This window comes from Dendrobates tinctorius, unplaced genomic scaffold, assembly GCF_039654945.1.
Source record: "Dendrobates tinctorius isolate UK_male_01 unplaced genomic scaffold, ASM3965494v1 ptg000301l, whole genome shotgun sequence".
NCBI lineage: Eukaryota > Metazoa > Chordata > Amphibia > Anura > Dendrobatidae > Dendrobates > Dendrobates tinctorius.
The window spans coordinates 586,838-611,742 of NW_027361968.1; the positions used below are offsets into that span (position 1 = coordinate 586,838).

Below are 24,905 nucleotides of genomic sequence, written 5' to 3' on the forward strand. Positions count from 1 at the left end.
ATTGATGCATTTTTTACCGCAAAAAAAAGCTTCGCAGTAAAATGCTGCGCAGCATGCTCATTAATTTCGCGGTAAATTCCGCATTTCTGGCTATTTTCTATGTGTCAGGGGACGCGTGGCAAAAAAACGCTGTTTTCTGGGAAGGAGTCCTGTTTTTATGCAGAAATTTTTTGCATACGTGTGCACATAGCCTGAATCTTTTGTCTACTGTGAGACCAGTACAGACAGGAGAGAAGCAGCACCAGGGGGAGCGCACAGTAAGTGCACACACGGCCTGCACTTTCAGCAGCAGCTCTGACATGGGTGGGTAGTTTTTCAGGAAACTTTGCAACACCAAGTTTACCACATGCACCAGACGAGGGATGTGCGTCACACCGGCTAGACCCAGAGCTGCTACGAGATTACACCTGTTATCGCACAACGCAATGCCCGGCACCAACCACTCATCTGTCTGCTGTTTGATCCCAGTCCACAGCTCCTGAGCGGTGCAGGATTTATCCTCCAAACAGAAAAATATTCAGAATTGAGAGTCCTCAGTGGTTGATACCTTTTAATGGCTAACTGAAAAGATGGTAACACATTGCAGCTTTCCAGACTCCTCAGGTCTCTTCATCAGTAGTGTTGAGCATTCCGATACTGAGTACCGATATTTTTTCAATATCGAATACCGGAATCAGAAGTTCCCATAATGCAATGAGCCAGTTGTGTTAGCTGCCATGTTAACTAATGGCATGGCTGTGATTGGCTGCTGAAATGATGTCATCATGATGCGTGGTATGTGCGGGCCTTCCAGCGGTCTGTGCGGGCCTGACGGGGGTCTGTACGGGCCTTCCGGTGGTCTGTGCGGGCCTGAAGGGGGTCTGTACGGGCCTGACGGGGGTCTGTACGGGCCTTCCGGCGGTCTGTGCGGGCCTGACGGGGGTCTGTACAGGCCTGACGGGGGTCTGTGCGGGCCTGACGGGGGTCTGTATGGGCCTGACGGGGGTCTGTACGGGCCTGCCGTGACTCTGTGCCAGCTGCCAGGGGTCTGAGCGTGCTGCTGGGGGTCTGTGCGGGCCTGCCGGAGGTTGTGTGTGTGTGCAGGCATCGTCCGATGGGACTACAAGTCCCATCGGGTGATGTCTGCTACAATGACAGTGATTGACACATTAGCCAATGATGGGACAGTTGTAGTCCCATCATCCGGCTAATGTGTTGAATGTAAAAGAAAAAAAAAACATAATACATACATACTACATATAAACAACATTCAAACATACATACATACTACATACATACTACATATATACTACATTCATACAACATACATACATACTTCATATATTCTACATTCATACAACATACATACATACTACATACATACTACATATATACAACATTCATACAACATACATACTTCATATATACTACAGTCATACAACATACATACTACATACATACTTCATATATACTACAGTCATACAACATACATACATACTACATACATACTTCATATATACTACATTCATACAACATACATACTTCATATATACTACAGTCATACAACATACATACTACATACATGCTACATATATACTACATTCATACAACATACATACTACATACATACTTCATATATACTACATTCATACAACATACATACATACTACATACATACTTCATATATACTACATTCATACAACATACATACATAGAACATACATACTTCATATATACTACAGTCATACAACATACATATATACTACATACTACATACATACTTCATATATACTACAGTCATACAACATACATACATACTACATACATACTTCATATATTCTACATTCATACAACATACATACATACTACATACATACTTCATATATACTACAGTCATACAACATACATACATACTACATACATACTTCATATATTCTACATTCATACAACATACATACATACTACATACATACTTCATATATACTACATTCATACAGCATACATACATACTACATACATACTTCATATATACTACATTCATACAACATACATACATACTACATACATACTTCATATATACTACAGTCATACAACATACATACTACATACATACTTCATATATACTACAGTCATACAACATACATACTACATACATGCTACATATATACTACATTCATACAACATACATACTACATACATACTTCATATATACTACATTCATACAACATACATACATACTACATACATACTACATATATACTACAGTCATACAACATACATACATACTACATACATACTTCATATATACTACAGTCATACAACATACATACATACTACATACATACTTCATATATACTACATTCATACAACATACATACATACTACATACATACTTCATATATACTACATTCATACAACATACATACATACTACATACATACTTCATATATACTACATTCATACAACATACATACATACTTCATATATACTACATTCATACAACATACATACATAGAACATACATACTTCATATATACTACAGTCATACAACATACATATATACTACATACTACATACATACTTCATATATACTACAGTCATACAACATACATACATACTACATACATACTTCATATATACTACATTCATACAACATACATACATACTTCATATATACTACATTCATACAACATACATACATAGAACATACATACTTCATATATACTACAGTCATACAACATACATATATACTACATACTACATACATACTTCATATATACTACAGTCATACAGCATACATACATACTACATACATACTTCATATATTCTACATTCATACAACATACATACATACTACATACATACTTCATATATACTACATTCATACAACATACATACATACTACATACATACTTCATATATTCTGCATTCATACAACATACATACATACTACATACATACTTCATATATACTACATTCATACAGCATACATACATACTACATACATACTTCATATATACTACATTCATACAACATACATACATACTACATACATACTTCATATATACTACATTCATACAACATACATACATACTACATACATACTTCATATATACTACAGTCATACAACATACATACATACTACATACATACTTCATATATACTACTTTCATACAACATACATACATACTACATACATACTTCATATATACTACATTCATACAACATACATACTACATACATGCTACATATATACTACATTCATACAACATACATATATACTACATACTACATACATACTTCATATATACTAGTCATACAACATACATACATACTACATACATACTTCATATATACTACATTCATACAACATACATACATACTACATACATACTTCATATATACTACATTCATACAACATACATACATACTACATACATACTTCATATATACTACAGTCATACAACATACATACATACTACATACATACTTCATATATACTACATTCATACAACATACATACATACTACATACATACTTCATATATACTACAGTCATACAACATACATACATACTACATACATACTTCATATATACTACATTCATACAACATACATACTACATACATGCTACATATATACTACATTCATACAACATACATATATACTACATACTACATACATACTTCATATATACTAGTCATACAACATACATACATACTACATACATACTTCATATATACTACATTCATACAACATACATACATACTACATACATACTTCATATATACTACATTCATACAACATACATACATACTACATACATACTTCATATATACTACATTCATACAACATACATACATAGAACATACATACTTCATATAAACTACAGTCATACAACATACATACATACATACTACATACATACTTCATATATACTACAGTCATACAACATACATACATACTACATACATACTTCATATATACTACAGTCATACAACATACATACATACATACTACATACAAACTACATATATACTACATTCATACAACATACATACATAGAACATACATACTTCATATAAACTACAGTCATACAACATACATACATACATACTACATACATACTTCATATATACTACAGTCATACAACATACATACATACTACATACATACTTCATATATTCTACATTCATACAACATACATACATACATACTACATACAAACTACATATATACTACATTCATACAACATACATACATACATACTACATACATACTTCATATATTCTGCATTCATACAACATACATACATACTACATACATACTTCATATATACTACATTCATACAGCATACATACATACTACATACATACTTCATATATACTACATTCATACAACATACATACATACTACATACATACTTCATATATACTACAGTCATACAACATACATACATACTACATACATACTTCATATATACTACATTCATACAACATACATACATACTACATACATACTACATATATACTACAGTCATACAACATACATACATACTACATACATACTTCATATATACTACATTCATACAACATACATACATACTACATACATACTTCATATATACTACAGTCATACAACATACATACATACTACATACATACTTCATATATACTACATTCATACAACATACATACATACTACATACATACTTCATATATACTACAGTCATACAACATACATACATACTACATACATACTTCATATATACTACATTCATACAACATACATACATACTACATACATACTTCATATATACTACATTCATACAACATACATACATACTACATACATACTTCATATATACTACACTCATACAACATACATACATACTACATACATACTTCATATATACTACAGTCATACAACATACATACATACTACATACATACTTCATATATACTACATTCATACAACATACATACATACTACATACATACTTCATATATACTACATTCATACAACATACATACATACTACATACATACTTCATATATACTACATTCATACAACATACATACTACATACATGCTACATATATACTACATTCATACAACATACATACATACTACATACATACTTCATATATACTACATTCATACAACATACATACATACTACATACATACTTCATATATACTACAGTCATACAACATACATACATACTACATACATACTTCATATATACTACATTCATACAACATACATACATACTACATACATACTTCATATATACTACATTCATACAACATACATACATACTACATACATACTTCATATATACTACAGTCATACAACATACATACATACTACATACATACTTCATATATACTACATACATACTACATACATACTTCATATATACTACATTCATACAACATACATACATACTACATACATACTTCATATATACTACATTCATACAACATACATACTACATACATGCTACATATATACTACATTCATACAACATACATATATACTACATACTACATACATACTTCATATATACTACAGTCATACAACATACATACATACTACATACATACTTCATATATACTACATTCATACAACATACATACATAGAACATACATACTTCATATATACTACAGTCATACAACATACATACATACATACTACATACAAACTACATATATACTACATTCATACAACATACATACATACATACTACATACATACTTCATATATTCTGCATTCATACAACATACATACATACTACATACATACTTCATATATACTACAGTCATACAACATACATACATACTACATACATACTTCATATATACTACATTCATACAACATACATACATACTACATACATACTTCATATATACTACATTCATACAACATACATACATGCTACATACTCCATACATACTTCATATATACTACATTCATACAACATACATACATACTACATACATACTTCATATATACTACATTCATACAACATACATACATACTGCATACATACTTCATATATACTACATTCATACAACATACATACTACATACATGCTACATATATACTACATTCATACAACATACATATATACTACATACTACATACATACTTCATATATACTACAGTCATACAACATACATACATACTACATACATACTTCATATATACTACATTCATACAACATACATACATACTACATACATACTTCATATATACTACATTCATACAACATACATACATACTACATACATACTTCATATATACTACATTCATACAACATACATACATAGAACATACATACTTCATATATACTACAGTCATACAACATACATACATACATACTACATACATACTTCATATATTCTACATTCATACAACATACATACATACTACATACAAACTACATATATACTACATTCATACAACATACATACATACTACATACATACTTCATATATTCTGCATTCATACAACATACATACATACTACATACATACTTCATATATACTACATTCATACAACATACATACATAGAACATACATACTTCATATATACTACAGTCATACAACATACATACATACATACTACATACATACTTCATATATTCTACATTCATACAACATACATACATACTACATACAAACTACATATATACTACATTCATACAACATACATACATACTACATACATACTTCATATATTCTGCATTCATACAACATACATACATACTACATACATGCTACATATATACTACATTCATACAACATACATACATACTACATACATACTTCATATATTCTACATTCATACAACATACATACATACTACATACAAACTACATATATACTACATTCATACAACATACATACATACTACATACATACTTCATATATTCTGCATTCATACAACATACATACATACTACATACATACTCCATATATACTACATTCATACAACATATATACATACTACATACATACTACATATATTCTACATTCATACAGCATACATACATACTACATACATACTACATATATACTACATTCATACAACATACATACTACATACTACATACATACTACATATATACTACATACATACAACATACATACTACATACATACTTCATATATACTACATTCATACAACATACATACTACATACATGCTACATATATACTACATTCATACAACATACATACATACTACATACATACTACATATATACTACAGTCATACAACATACATACATACTACATACATACTTCATATATTCTACATTCATACAACATACATACATACTACATACATACTTCATATATACTACATTCATACAACATACATACATACATGCTACATATATTCTACATTCATACAACATACATACATACTACATACATACTTCATATATACTACATTCATACAACATACATACTACATACATGCTACATATATTCTACATTCATACAACATACATACAACATACATACATACTACATACATACTACATATATACTACAGTCATACAACATACATACATACTACATACATACTTCATATATACTACAATCATACAACATACATACATACTACATACATACTTCATATATACTACATTCATACAACATACATACAGTACATACATAGTACATACTACATACATACTACATATATACTACATACATACTACATATATACTACATTCATACAACATACATACATACTACATACTACATACATACTACATATATACTACATTCATACAACATACATACAGTACATACATAGTACATACTACATACATACTACACATATACAACATTCATACAACATACATACATACTACATATATACTACATTCATACAACATACATACATACTACATACATACTTCATATATACTACATTCATACAACATACATACATACTACATACATACTTCATATATACTACATTCATACAACATACATACTACATACATGCTACATATATACTACATTCATACAACATACATACATACTTCATATATACTACAGTCATACAACATATATACATACTACATACATACTACATATATTCTACATTCATACAGCATACATACATACATACATAGATACTACATATATACTACATTCATACAACATACATACATACTACATACATACTTCATATATTCTACATTCATACAACATACATACATACTACATACATACTACATATATAATACATTCATACAACATACATACTACATACATACTTCATATATACTACATTCATACAACATACATACATACTACATACATACTACATATATACTACATTCAGACAACATACATACAAACTACATACATACTTCATATATACTACATTCATACAACATACATACATACTACATACATACTCCATATATACTACATTCATACTACATACATACATACTGTACATAGTACATACATACTTCATATATACTACATTCATACAACATACATACTACATACATGCTACATATATTCTACATTCTTACAACATACATACATACTACATACATACTCCATATATACTACATTCATACTACATACATACATACTGTACATAGTACATACATACTTCATATATACTACATTCATACAACATACATACATACTACATACTACATACATACTTCATATATTCTACATTCATACAACATACATACATACTACATACATACTCCATATATACTACATTCATACTACATACATACATACTGTACATAGTACATACATACTTCATATATACTACATTCATACAACATACATACATACTACATACTACATACATACTTCATATATTCTACATTCATACAACATACACACATACTACATACATACTACATATATAATACATTCATACAACATACATACATACTACATACATACTACATATATACTACATTCAGACAACATACATACAAACTACATACATACTTCATATATACTACATTCATACAACATACATACATACTACATACTACATACATACTTCATATATTCTACATTCATACAACATACATACATACTACATACATACTCCATATATACTACATTCATACAACATGCATACATACTACATACATACTTCATATATTTTACATTCATACAACATACATACATATACATACATACTCCATATATACTACATTCATACAACATACATGCATACTACATACATACTACATATATACTACATTCATACAACATACATACATACAAACTACATGCATACATAAAACATGCTACAGACATACAATATACATACTACATACATACATACTACATACATACTTCATATATACTACATTCATAAAGCATACATACTGCATACATACTACATACATACTACATACATGCTACATACATACAACATACATACTACATACAATACATTTATACATTCATACAATGCATACATATAGACATACAGTACATATAACATAGAGTACTTACCATCACTTGTCACTTTGATCCCCGAAGCCAGTGTCATCTGTAAAAAATATTAAAAAACAAACAACCGATATATACCCTGATCCGCAGAAATCAACGAGTGTCCCACGACGATCTCCTGCAGTGCGTCACTGAGAGGTTACTATAGTTCACTGGTCTCACCTCATGGCAAAAGCTGCGTGGGAACTTTTTCACACAGCAATGCCAAAAGACTAGGGACTATTTTTTTTACAGTGGCGGAGGAATACAGTGCGGAAGGATACCTACCTCCCGTCATTTTATTCCTGGGGCCCCTAGAGAGCGGTCGCATCAGCTGATGCTGCTGTTCTCCACGGGAGATGGTCGTGGGACACTCGTGGATTTCTGCGGATCAGGGAGTATATAGGTTGTTTGTTATTTTAATATTTTTTACAGATAACACTGGCTTCGGGGAACAAAGTGACAAGTGATGCTGAGTATGTACTCTGTTATATGTACTGTATGTCTATATGTATGTATTGTATGAATGTATTGTATGTAGTATGTAGTATGTATGTAGTAGGTATGTAGTATGTATGTAGTATGTCTGTAGCATGTTTTATGTACAGTATGTTGTATGTATGTGGTATGTATGTAGTATGTATGTATGTTGTATGAATGTAGTATATATGTAGTATGTATGTATGTTGTATGAATGTAGTATGTATATATTATGTATGTAGTATGTATGTTTTATTTATTTATTTTTATTTTATTTTTTTACATTCAACACATTAGCCGGATGATGGGACTACTACTTGTCCCATCATTGGCTAATGTGTCACTCACTGTCATTGTAGCAGGCATAGCCTGTTGGGACTTGCAGTCCCATCGGACGATGCCTGCACACACACACAACCCCTGGCAGGCCCTCACAGACCCCGTCAGGCCCAAACAGACCCCCAAGAGGCCAGCACAGACCGCCAGAAGGCCCGTACAGACCCCCGTCAGGCCCGTACAGACTCCCGAGAGGCCCGTGCAGACCCTGCCCGCACACACACACATGCACAGTCTACACCCACGCACCACCCACACTCTTCCCCCCTCCCGAACTGGATGTGCAAGGAAAGAAAGGGTTTATTTTCATTCCGATATTTGTGCCCCATTGACTTGCATGGGGTTTCCGGTATCGGAATTGGCGATACCCGATACTTTTTGGGTATCGTTCCGATCCAATCTGATCCTATATTTCACGGTATCGGATGGTATCGCTCAACACTATTCATCAGGCAAAGACTAATACAAAATCTGAAGAGTCACATATATATGCACAACACAGCACAGAAATAACCCAATGGATAAGACAAGTGATGTGAAGCAGAATTATCATTATGGGAGAGGGAGAAACATAAATATTGGACCAGTACATAGATAAGGAGTCCGGATGTTTTATTATCCTCTGATTGGGGTCTCCTAATGTGTTGTGATGCCCCCACAGGGTCTTAGGAGCAAATTCCTTAATTGATATAAAAAGACATAAATCCATGCGACACATTCATTCCAGCACAGAGAGTGTCAAAGGTCGTCATAAATTTATACTCCCAAACACGTCTCTCTCTCTGAGATGTGAAGTTACTTTTCAATACCAGTAATTTCATATCCATGGTGTTGTTGTGATCAGGAATACAAAAATGTTTAGCCACAGGTAGATCCATTCTACCTGTGTCTCGAAAGCTTGCAATGTGTTACCATCTTTTCAGTTCGCCATTAAAAGGTATCAACCACTGAGGACTCTCAATTCTGAATATTCTTCTATCTACTGGCTAACACGGTACAAAGATATACATCTTTCCTCCAAACAGATGAGTTTCAGAACAGCCTGCTGCTGCTTCCACCTGGCTGTGATAAATTTGGTGGTGCAGGTCTTACTGTGATGAGGAGGTAGCAGGGGAAGAGGAGTAGGAGGAAGAGGCAACCTGGACAGAGGGACATCCAGAAAACCTTTGTGCATATGTGAGCAGTAATGACATAATCTGGAGCGTTACTATGTTTTCCTGCAGGAAACTTTCTCCCCATTGGTGAGAAGGTGGAGTGGATGAAAGACTACAAAGACATGATGACCAGACTGGAAGACGCCGAACGGAAACCAAACTACTCCGACTTCATTGTCCCCATCCTCATATACAGGTGAGCGGCCACAGACACGCAGATCAGAGTAATAGGGCCACAGACACCAAGATCAGAGTAATAGGGCCACAGACACCCAGATCAGAGTAATAGGAACACAGACACCCAGATCAGAGTAATAGGAACACAGACACCCAGATCAGAGTAATAGGAACACAGACACCTAGATCAGAGTAATGGGGCCATAGACACAGACACCCAGATCAGAGTAATAGGACCACAGACACCGAGATCAGAGTAATAGGACCACAGACGCCCAGATCAGAGTAATAGACCACAGACACCCAGATCAGAGTAATAGGGCCACAGACACCCAGATCAGAGTAATAGGAACACAGACACCCAGATCAGAGTAATAGGAACACAGACACCCAGATCAGAGTAATAGGAACACAGACACCCAGATCAGAGTAATAGGAACACAGACACCTAGATCAGAGTAATGGGGCCATAGACACAGACACCCAGATCAGAGTAATAGGGCCACAGACACCGAGATCAGAGTAATAGGACCACAGACGCCCAGATCAGAGTAATAGACCACAGACACCCAGATCAGAGTAATAGGGCCACAGACACCAAGATCAGAGTAATAGGGCCACAGACACCAAGATCAGAGTAATAGGAACACAGACACCCAGATCAGAGTAATAGGAACACAGACACCCAGATCAGAGTAATAGGAACACAGACACCCAGATCAGAGTAATAGGAACACAGACACCTAGATCAGAGTAATGGGGCCATAGACACAGACACCCAGATCAGAGTAATAGGGCCACAGACACCGAGATCAGAGTAATAGGACCACAGACGCCCAGATCAGAGTAATAGACCACAGACACCCAGATCAGAGTAATAGGGCCACAGACACCAAGATCAGAGTAATAGGGCCACAGACACCAAGATCAGAGTAATAGGAACACAGACACCCAGATCAGAGTAATAGGAACACAGACACCCAGATCAGAGTAATAGGAACACAGACACCCAGATCAGAGTAATAGGACCACAGACACCGAGATCAGAGTAATAGGACCACAGACGCCCAGATCAGAGTAATAGACCACAGACACCCAGATCAGAGTAATAGGGCCACAGACACCCAGATCAGAGTAATAGGGCCACAGACACCCAGATCAGAGTAATAGGGCCACAGACACCAAGATCAGAGTAATAGGGCCACAGACACCCAGATCAGAGTAATAGGGACACAGACACCCAGATCAGAGTAATAGGGCTACAGACACCCAGATCAGAGTAATAGGGCCACAGACACCCAGATCAGAGTAATAGGGCCACAGACACCCAGATCAGAGTAATAGGGCCACAGACACCCAGATCAGAGTAATAGGGCCACAGACACCCAGATCAGAATAATAGGGCCACAGACACACATATCAGAGTAATAGGACCACAGACACCCAGATCAGAGTAATAGGGCCACAGACACCCAGATCAGAATAATAGGGCCACAGACACCCAGATCAGAGTAATAGGGCCACAGACACTCAGATCAGAGTAATAGGGCCACAGATGCCCAAATCAGAGTAATAGGGCCACAGCCATCCAGATCAGAGTAATAGGGCCACAGACACCCAGATCAGAGTAATAGGGCCACAGATGCCCAAATCAGAGTAATAGGGCCACAGCCATCCAGATCAGAGTAATAGGGCCACAGATGCCCAAATCAGAGTAATAGGGCCACAGCCATCCAGATCAGAGTAATAGGGCCACAGACACTCAGATCAGAGTAATAGGGCCACAGACACCCAGATCAGACTAATAGGGCCACAGACACCGAGATCAAAGTAATAGGGCCACAGACACCCAGATCAGAATAATAGGGCCACAGACACACATATCAGAGTAATAGGACCACAGACACCCAGATCAGAGTAATAGGGCCACAGACACCCAGATCAGAATAATAGGGCCACAGACACCCAGATCAGAGTAATAGGGCCACAGACACTCAGATCAGAGTAATAGGGCCACAGATGCCCAAATCAGAGTAATAGGGCCACAGCCATCCAGATCAGAGTAATAGGGCCACAGACACTCAGATCAGAGTAATAGGGCCACAGACACTCAGATCAGAGTAATAGGGCCACAGACACCCAGATCAGACTAATAGGGCCACAGACACCGAGATCAAAGTAATAGGGCCACAGACACCCAGATCAGAGTAATAGGGCCACAGACACCCAGATCAGAGTAATAGGACCACAGACACTCAGATCAGAGTAGTAGGGCCACAGACACCCAGATTAGAGTAATAGGGCCACAGACACCCAGATCAGATTAATAGGGCCACAGACACCCAGATCAGAGTAATAGGGCCACAGACACCCAGACCAGAGTAATAGGGCCACAGACACCCAGATCAAAGTAATAGGGCCGCAGAAACCCAGATCAGAGTAATAGGGCCACAGACACCCAGTTCAGAGTAATAGGGCCACAGACACCCAGATCAGAGTAATAGAGTCACAGACACCCAGTTCAGAGTATTAGGGCCACAGACACCCAGATCAGATTAATAGGGCCACAGACACCCAGATCAGAGTAATAGGGCCACAGACACCCAGATCAGAGTAATAGGGCCATAGACACCCAGATCAGAGTAATAGGGCCACAGATACTCAGATCAGAGTAATAGGGCCATAGTGTCATGATCCATGCTGAATCATGACAGATAAAAGAACATGTAACTTTTTTTTTTTTCTTAAACTGTGTGCTTAAGTTTGGTTTTGCCCCCGGTGGCCATTAGGATTATTACACAGTGGTCTTTTGTTCTAGTTTGCCCCTGGTGGTGGTGAGCGTTATTGCACATGATTATAAAGCAGGTGTGATTGCTCTGGCTCTGCTATAAAAGAGTGTCAGGTGTTGCAATCACTGTTGGTGATAGTGTTCATTTCAACCATCCTTGGTGGAGGAAGGATCTAGAGAGAGGTCCTGGCAGCTCAGTCAGAGCCCTGGTGTGGAAGGAGTCAGAGGGAATTTCCGTGCAGCTCTGACAGAGCTTGGTGGCAGCTATTCAGGAGGAAAGCTGCACTCTGGTGGTGGACTCTGTTGCTGGGAGCAAGAGCAACAGAGCAAAGCTAAGTGGTGTTTCCCTGTTTGGATTTTTCCCTGGTGTGTATTAGTACAGCAGTGAGGCCAGTGCCTGCACCACCCAGCTCCCTATCAAGGGATAGGTGTAGGGTGTGCTAGGGTGACATGTTGTGAACTCATTTTCTGGTTTACAATTTTAACCTGCTGTGCAGAGCTCCCCGAAGAGTTAGGCTTCAAAGCAAGAAATAATTTAGAATTATTCTTAAAATTCAAAAATTTAGACCGATCCCCAAAAAACACATCAGGAGTAGGGATCTTTGGTTCAACAGCATGTGAATGAGCGAGATAGGTGGAAATTCCCCGCACTTCAGCAGTGAGCTGCTCCACACAATCAAACAATTGCTTAATCTCCATTAAGGAAAAAATCCTCCTACGGCCTCAGAGAAAAAGAGGAAAAATTATACATATAAAAAAAAAAAAATTCTGACACTTTTTTTTTTTTACAATTCTTTCCAGCTTTTGAGTACCCTAGAATCTGCGGTATGGCTGGTGATTATGTTATGAATGAGTCACCGAGGAGGAAAAACAAAAAGCAAGCTAAGCCCAGAAAACCGGAGAGGTTGCAGACCCCTGATCCTATCCACACAACTCGCAGCAGCCGTGGAGCATACCTACGATGATCCTAGATGCCTCGTCACAGCCGGAGAACTAAATAAGCCTAAAGAAAGAAAAGGGGAAATCTAAACTGCCCCAGAGCAGACCCCAAAGCAATAGAAAGGTCCCAACATGTATTGTCGGTGAAACAAAATGAAAACACAAACACAGATAGAAAGATAGGCTGAGCAAATGATGGGGCCCACACTAACTAGAAAGGATAGGAAAGGAAAGCTGCTGTTTGCAATCCGCAAAAACCCTACAAAAAATGTCCCAACACGTCTGATAGGAAAAACGGCCTTGAAGTCACTAGACTTCAAAATCCCTATTATCAGCACTCCGATATATTCTGAAGACAGAGCAAAAGAGAATTAACCGATCAGGGACAAAAATGGAAATTCAGCAAAGCCCCAGCCGGGGCTGGCTGAACACAAAACTAAGCAAATCAGACAAAATCTCAAGGAACAATAACAGAGCAAAAACTTAGCTTTAGAAGACAGGAACTGAACTGGAGGCCAGAGCTCAGAGCAGAGAAATCACCAGCAACCCTTCAGGGCGTCAGCTGCCTTATATCCACTCAGAGATTCCGGATGTCCAATCGCAATCCACCTGTTCAGGTGACAGGTCACTCCCATCCAAATCAGTTTCACCTCCTCCTTTCACCAGCAGAGGGAGTTCATCGGACATCAAAGGTGAACGAGAAAATGAGCTCATAACAGTACCTCCCACTTGAGGAGGGGTCACCGAACCCTCATGCACGCCACCAGGCCAATCAGGATGGGCCCGATGAAAAGCACGAACCAATTTTTCGGCATGAATATCGGATGCAGAGACCCAAGAATTATCCTCCTGGCCATAACCATTCCACTTAACCAAATACTGGAGTCTCCGTCTAGCCAGACGAGAATCCAGTATCTTCTCAACCTCATATTCCACATTACCTTCAACCAATACAGGGTCAGGAGGTGCCACCACAGGAACTACTGGCTCAACAAACCTCTTCAACAGAGACTTATGAAACATGTTATGGATCTTAAATGTAACAGGAAGATCCAATCTAAAAGAGACCGGATTAAGAATCTCCAAAATCTTGTAAGGTCCAATAAATCTAGGTTTAAACTTTGGAGAAGCCACCTTCATAGAGATATTCTTTGATGACAACCAAACCATATCACCCACCTTAAACCGAGGACCAATGGTCCTATACCAGTTGGAAAACCGCTGGGCCTTTTCCTGGGAGAGAGACAACTTATCCACCACTTGGTCCCAAATCTGGTGCATTCTCTCCACCACCGTGCCAACACCTGGGCAGGCAGAAGACTCCACCTGCCCTGAAGAAAATCGAGGATGAAACCCAAAGTTACAAAAAAAAGGGTGACATCAAAGTAGCAGAACTAGCTCTATTATTTAAAGCAAATTCGGCCAAGGGCAAAAATGAGACCCAATCATCCTGATCAGCAGAGATAAAACATCTCAAATAAGACTCCAAAGTCTGGTTTGTTCTCTCCGTCTGCCCATTGGTCTGAGGGTGAAACACAGAGGAGAAGGACAACTTAATTCCCAGCTTGGAACAAAAAGTCCTCCAAAATCTAGAAACAAACTGAACTCCTCTGTCAGATACAATGTTCTCAGGAATCCCATGCAAGCGAACCACTTGTTGCAAAAACAAGGGCACCAACTCTGAGGAAGATGGCAACTTAGGGAGTGGTACAAGATGGACCATCTTAGTGAATCTATCACAAATCACCCAGATAACAGTCATTCTCTGAGAAACAGGCATATCAGATATAAAATCCATTGAAATATGGGTCCATGGCCTCCTGGGCACCGGCAAAGGCATCAACAACCCACTAGAGCGAGAACAAGGTTTAGACCGGGAGCAAGTCCCACAGGACTGCACAAAATTCCTGACATCACGAGATAAGGTGGGCCACCAAAAAGACTGACTCACCAAATCTCTAGTACCAAAAATACCTGGATGACCAGCCAATGCGGAGCAATGAACTTCAGACATTACTCTCTTCCTCCACTGGTCAGGAACATACAATTTTTACAATGGGACAGCACTCAGGTTTGTCTTTTACTGAAACTCTTCCAGAGAACGTCTCAAATTGGGCGAGATGGCAGAAAGAACTACTCCCTCACCTAAGATGGTAGCAGGCTTGGTCACAATAGGAGAATCAGCAAAGAAACTCCTGGAGACGGCGTCTGCCTTGACATTCTTAGTGCCCGGAAGAAAAGAGACCACAAAATCAAAACGTGTGAAAAACAAGGCCCACCTAGCCTGTCTAGGGTTCAAGCGTTTGGCCGACTCAAGGTAAATCAAATTCTTGTGGTCAGTGAGGACCACGACTTGATGTTTAGCTCCCTCCAACCAATGTCTCCACTCCTCAAATGCCCATTTCATGGCTAACAGTTCCCGATTCCCCACATCATAGTTGCGTTCGGATGGGGAGAACTTTCGGGAAAAGAAAGCACAGGGATTCATTTTAGATGTTACCGGATCTTTTTGGGACAAAACAGATCCCGCACCAATCTCAGAAGCGTCCACCTCTACCTGAAACGGGAGTGAGACATCAGGTTGCCGCAAAACCGGAGCAGAAGTGAACCTCCGCTTCAGCTCCTGAAAGGAAGAAACATATATAAAGCAATGGATAAAATTTAACTTTTAATAAAAATCATTAAAAAGTTGGACAAACATCACCCTTGTGAATAGACTCAAAAAACACAGCAAAAACCACAGGAACAAAAAGGCAAAGATAAAAAAACCGCAACTGCACATGATAGCGTTGCATTACTATCTATAAGCTGCTCATGGTCATTTGGAATGCTCACTGTTTTAGTGAGGTAATATGGTTCTTATACTATGACTCATAAGCAATATTTTGCCTTGATCCCTGTCTTTGCTCTAAGCTGCATTTTGTGTAATTTTACACTGGCCTCAGGCTACCTATTGTATGTCTTTGGTACACATGGTGGGTTATGCAAAGGTTCCTATTAGTATACGAATATATCTCAATTGTTATACCACCGCTGTTCCAATTGACTGAAAGGGTGTATTCAGTTCCCACCCAGATAGGATCTGATATGGTTGTTGGTAGCTATAATTAGGTATTGTCTGAAATCATAGTCATAGCTAGATTCTGCTTTCTGTGACTTTATTTATCTTTAAGACTACCTATTATTATCAAGAGGCCCCATACTCACACTGGAAGCAGGAAAATACCTGGGAGTATTTTTATCTTTGTCTTTTTGTTCCTGTGGTTTTTGCTGTGTTTTTTTGAGTCTATTCACAAGGGTGATGTTTGTCCAACTTTTAAATGATTTTTATTAAAAGTTAAATTTTATCCATTGCTTTATATATACACTTTTTGGATATAATCCTGCTGTTATTTGAAAGGAAGAAACAGCCTCCGGAGACCAATTCAGCACATCAGCACCCTTCTTAGTCAAATCAGTCAATGGCTTGGCAATACCAGAAAAATTAGCTATAAATTTACGATAAAAATTAGCAAAACCCAAAAACTTCTGGAGGGCCTTCAAAGAAGTGGGCTGAACCCAATCATAAATTTCCTGTACCTTGACCGGGTCCATTTCAATAGTTGACGGAGACAAAATAAATCCCAAAAATGAAATCCTCTGTACCCCAAAAAGGCATTTCGACCCCTTAACATACAGGGAATTCTCCCTCAAAATCCAGAACACAGTCCGGACATGTTCCACATGAGAGTCCCAATCCTTGGAAAAGATCAAAATATCATCCAGATAGATGATCAAAAATTTACCCACAAAGTCCCGGAAAATATAATTCATGAAGCACTGGAAGACAGAAGGGGCATTAGTGAGCCCAAAAGGCATCACCAGGTACTCAAAATGTCCCTCTGGAGTATTAAACGCCGTCTTCCATTCATCCCCATGCTTAATGCGAATAAGATTATATGCCCCCCTGAGGTCAAGCTTGGTAAACCAGCAAGCACCTTCAACTCTAGAAAATAGGTCAGAAATCAGGGGTAACGGATACTGATATTTAGCAGTAATTTTGTTGAGGGCACGATAATCAATACAAGGCCTTAATGAACCATCTTTCTTGGCCACGAAAAAAAATCCAGCACCCAAGGGTGAAGAGGATGGTCTAATATGACCCTTCTCCAACGACTCCTTAATATAGGATCGCATAGCCTCGTGCTCGGGTACAGATAAATTGAAAAGTCGACCCTTGGGAAATTTACACCCAGGGCTCAACTCAATTGCACAGTCATAACTCCTATGAGGAGGCAAAGACGCAGACTCATTCTCACTAAATACATCATAAAAATCAGCCAAATAGTCAGGAACATCATGCGACTGGGGAGAGGTGGAGAAAACAGGAGCGTCGCCAAGAGCACACCGACAACCCCAACTCACCACAGACACAGATTTCCAATCCAAAACTGGATTATGGATTTGCAACCGGGGAAATCCCAGAACAATGGTATCATGCAAATTATGCAACACCAAAAATCTGCAATTTTCTTGATGGTCTGGGGCGACCCGCATTACCACCTGGGTCCATACTGAGGTTTATTCTTCGCCAAAGGAGTAGCATCAATACCCCTCAAAGGGATAGGCGTCCGCAGAGGTGTCATAAGAAACCCACAACGTTTAGCAGAATCCAAGTCCATCAGGTTCAGAGCCGCTCCTGAATCCACAAAAGCCTTAGCGGAAAATGTGGACAGGGAGCAGATCAGAATAATTGCCAGAAGAAACTTAGGTTGAACACCACCCACAGCAAATGTGTGTGCAAAACGTTTCTCTCGTTTAGGGCAGACAGAAATAATATTCGAGGCATCTCCACAGAAAAAACACAGCTTATTACGCCTTCTGAACACATGACGTTGCGCCCTAGACAAAACTCTATCACATTGCATAGGTTCAGACATTTGTTCAACAGGTGGCAACATTTCTCTTGTAATTTTACGTTCACCTAAACGCCGATCAACCTGAATGGCTAATGACATAGAATCGTCAAGACCAGAGGGAACAGGAAATCCCACCATAGTATCTTTTACGGTTTCTGACAAACCCTTCCAAAAGTGAGCTGCCAAGGCACCATCATTCCAGGTAGTAAGGACCGCCCACTTTCGGAATTTTTGACAGTATGACTCTGTAGAATCCTGACCCTGGCTCAATGCCAACAGGGCTTTCTCAGCTTGATCAATAGCATTAGGTTCATCATACAACAACCCCAAAGCTTGAAAAAATGCGTCCACATTAGCCAGAATAGGATCACCAGGTGTCAAAGAATACACCCAATCCTGGTGTGATGGTGTGATATGTTATGTGGATGTCATTTTTTGTATATTCCTATTTTTAACAATTCCAGTTATTTTCATAGTGTTTTTCTTATTACATTGTAAGTCTACAGCCTCACTGTATCTGTCTCTTGATGACCCCCTGTAGTGCATTAATCCCTAAGGCCTTTTGTTCTCCTCTGGGAGGCAACTTGTTGGACTACCCCTGGACAAGGAAGGGGGTGGGGGGAAGAACGGCAGCTGGACAAGTCAGTTCCGGTAGAGACAAGAGGGTGAAAAGGCTGCATTTCAGAGAGAAGGACCCATTTTTATCCTCTGGTGCTAGAGTTTTGAAATCTTGTTTCCCTGGACATTTTATCCTGATACTGGACTGCATTCTTATTCTGGACTATCTTATCCTTTGTGTGGTGGACTGAATATGGACCTTTTCGTATTTTTGCCTGAATAAAGGTCTTGGAATTGTTCACTCTTCGCTTGCTGTGTTGATTGTGTGATACCAGAGAAGGACCCCGTGACACCTGGGGATCGCCGCGCAGCAAAGAGATGACAATTTTATCCTGCTGCGCAGAGCTCCCCGATGAGTTAGGCTTCAAGGCAAGAAATAATTTACAATTATTCTTAAAATTCAAAAATTTAGACCGATCCCCAAAAAACACATCAGGAGTAGGAATCTTTGCTTCAGCAGCATGTGAATGAGCAAGATAGGCGGAAATTCCCCGCACTTCAGCAGCGAGCTGCTCCACATGATCAGACAATTGCTTAATCTCCATTAAGAAAAAAAAAAATTCCTCCTACGGCCCCAGAGAAAAAGAGGAAAAAATATACATAAAAAAAAAAATTCTGACACTTTTTTTTTTTTTTTTTTACAATTCTTTCCTGCTATTGAGTACCCTAGAATCTGCGGTATGGCTGGTGATTCTGTTATGAATGAGTCACTGGAGGAGGAAAAAACAAAAATACAAGCTAAGTCCAGAAAACCGGAGAGGTTGGTAGCTAGCTGTCACGCCCGCCTCCGTTACTCACATGCAGGGCCCTGTGCGCACCTCCCGGCGCACACCTGCTCCCCGGCGCGTCCCCGCTCCTGACATTCGGCCTGCCCGAGGTCGGTCCCACGCTCCTGTGGCCGGCGCTCGGGCTACACCATGTGACGCGGTGGCTCCGCCCCCAACATGGCGGCACCCATCGTCTATTTCTGACTGGCGTCTTCCCAGGTAAGACGCCTGTGTATCGTTCCCGGGTCGCTGCCCTTTGGGTCAGTGCTCAGTACGCTCTCAGGCCCTGTATATTTCCCTGTGCTTTGCTTTGCTTTGTTGGTGTTTCTGCGTTCCCTTCCTGTGCTCGCCACTCCTGCGGTCCTGGCTCCCCCTCGCCTCTGGTGCTTTCACCTCCCCTTGCCTCTGCCGTGCTCTCTGTGTGCTTGCTCCCCTGTGACCCTCTTGTCCGTGCAGTCTCTCACCCCTTCTCTCTCTTGCAGCCTCCAGCCACTACCAGCTCTGAACCCTCCAAGTCTCTGCCTTTCTCTGGCTCCTTTCCGCTGTCTCCCGGACCGCTGCTCCGCTGACTCTCCACCCTAGTACCTGCTGCTCACCCAGTCGCCCCTTTGGCTCCGGCTGTCACGGTTCCATCCCCTGTGGGCCTGCCCCTAACACTTCCTGTATAGGGGGTGGCTCCACCTGGCTCAGCTCGCCCGCAGGGGCTCTGGAGCCGTGACCCAGAGGGTCCACTCCGGGTTACTCTCCTTATTTTGCCATTCTAGCAATCCGTAACAGATACACAGGCCATGGACCCCGCTGGAGTCACGGCTACTCAGAAGGAGTTAATTTTTTTACGGGAGAATCAAACGCGCATAATGTCCTTTATGAAATTGATGGACGCGCGCCTCTCCGCCCTCCAAACCTCTGATCCTGGTAATGCGGCCCAGCTGGCCGGCTTACAGCAAGAGTTAGCGCAGCAGCGAGACGCACAAAGTCACATCCTCAGCTATATGGCTTCGGTTGATGGCCGCTTACTCGCACTCCAGGCGGCCGCGGCTGCTCCCCCTCCAGTTACTGGTCCTCACCCCCTACCGCGGTTGGCCAAACCACCCCATTATAACGGTGACGCTAAACTATGCCGAGGGTTCCTGAACCAGTGTCGCCTCCACTTTGAGTTGCAACCTCAAGCATAATCTCCCATCTCGAGGGGGATGCTTTGGCATGGGTAAACCCCCTCTGGGAGCGTGATGACCCCCTGGTTGCCCACTTGGCAAATTTTTTGGAGACTTTTCGTCGCATATTTGACGAGCCAGGTCGTCTCGCCTCCACTACTGAGTCTCTGTTCAGCTTATACCAGGGATCCCTAACCGTGGGGCAATATGCCATTCAATTCCGGACTCTGTCGTCCGATTTGGGCTGGAAAAATGATGCATTGGTGGGAGCGTTTTGGAGGGTGCTTTCGGGTCGTATAAAGGATGAGCTGGCAGGCCGCGACACTCCCACGGCCCTTGAGGATCTAATCTCTTTGGCGACCCGAATCGATCTGCGGTTCCAGGAACGGGCTCGTGAGAGAAGACTCGCGCGCCCGCTGCCATCTCCTTGCAGACCACCCAGTCCTCGATCTAGGGTTTTTTCCTCTGCGTCAGTACCTGAGCCTATGCAAGTGGATTGCTTGAAGCTCTCCGAACAGTGACGCAAGGAGAGAAGTTCTCACGGCCTATATTTCTATTGCGGTAGCGGGTCTCATTTGCTCCGTACCTGCCCAGAACGTCCGGAAAACTTCTCCGCCTAGGTCAGGTAAGAGAGGCCTCCCTAGGTGTGCATGATTCCTCTCAACCCCTTTCTCTATCTGTCCTATTACATGTGGGTGGCAAACGGGTCTCCTTGGCAGCCTACGTGGATTCGGGTGCCGCTGGGAATTTTATTAGACTCGATGTAGTCTCTAAATTTTCGGTCCCTGTGAAGGCCCTTGAGAGCCCCCAAGTCCTCGCATCTGTAGACGGTAAACCCTTGCAAGAGACCGTTAGCTAGTTACGCACGAGATCGAGCTTCAGATTGGCGCCTTGCACAAGGAGAAAATCTCATTTTTTGTTTTAGCCGGTATCTCCCATCCTATTCTCCTTGGTCTTCCCTGGTTGCGACTTCATGAGCCCACCTTAGATTGGCGTAACGGCAATGTTTTGTGCTGGGGGGAGTCTTGTCGCTCTCGGTGTCTGCAGCCGGTGCATCCCGTGGGTGTTCCCCGTCTCCTTCCTGGTCCCTCCAGTTTGCCGCCTGCATATAGGGCCTATGCGGATGTCTTCGACAAGAGAGAAGCTGAGGTTCTTCCACCCCACCGGCCTTATGACTGCCCTATCGAGCTCATTCCTGGTGCCACTCCTCCCCGCGGCAGAATTTTTCCTCTCTCTCTAGCCGAGACGCAAGCTATGTCGGAGTACATCCAAGAGAACCTAGCCAAAGGCTTCATTCGAAAATCATCCTCGCCTGCTGGATGATTGAGAGGAGCACGAGTCTTCACCAAGCTAGACCTGCGAGGAGCCTACAACCTTGTTCGTATATGGTCCGGGGATGAATGGAAGACTGCATTCAATACACGGGACGGGCATTACGAATACTTAGTAATGCCATTTGGACTCTGCAACGCTCCTGCAGTATTCCAGGAACTCGTCAATGACATCTATCGAGATCTCCTCTATGTCTGTGTAGTGGTCTATCTGGACGACATCTTGATTTTCTCTCCCGACTTGGCTATCCACCGCCGAGATGTCCGTCAAGTCCTGCTTCGTCTCAGGGAGAATCACCTATTTGCTAAATTGGAGAAATGCCTCTTTGAGCAGGCCTCTCTGCCGTTCCTTGGCTACATCGTTTCGAGTACTGGCTTGGAGATGGATCCTGAAAAGATCTCTGCCGTTCTCAAGTGGCCGCGTCCCCAAGGAGTGAGGGCAATCCAGCGTTTTTTGGGCTTCGCCAATTTTTACAGGCAATTCATCCCGCACTTTTCCTCCTTAGCCAAGCCAATCTCGGCTCTCACTCGCAAGGGGGTTAATCCCCACACTTGGCCGCTGGATGCTGAAGCCGCTTTTAAAGATTTAAAGCAGGAATTCGCTAAGTCTCCAGTACTCCACCGTCCAGATGCCAATAGGCCATTCCTCCTGGAGGTTGATGCCTCGTCTGTGGGGGCGGGAGCTGTCCTTCTGCAAAAATCCTCCTCTGGACGCATGGTCACATGTGGGTTTTTCTCCAAGGTTTTCTCCGCCCCAGAACGTAATTACTCCATCGGAGA

The 24,905-nt window shown here is 40.1% G+C and overlaps 1 protein-coding gene across 1 annotated transcript in view; it reads left to right on the plus strand.

Annotated features, from left to right (window-relative positions):
* The window catches only part of LOC141073440 (uncharacterized), a 132,165-nt gene that overhangs the window by 12,846 nt on the left and 94,414 nt on the right, over nucleotides 1-24,905 (plus strand). The window contains exon 2 of the mRNA XM_073560653.1: nucleotides 11,523-11,649. Coding sequence (XP_073416754.1) covers nucleotides 11,523-11,649 — 127 coding nt within the window. The remainder of the gene's footprint in view (nucleotides 1-11,522; nucleotides 11,650-24,905) is intronic.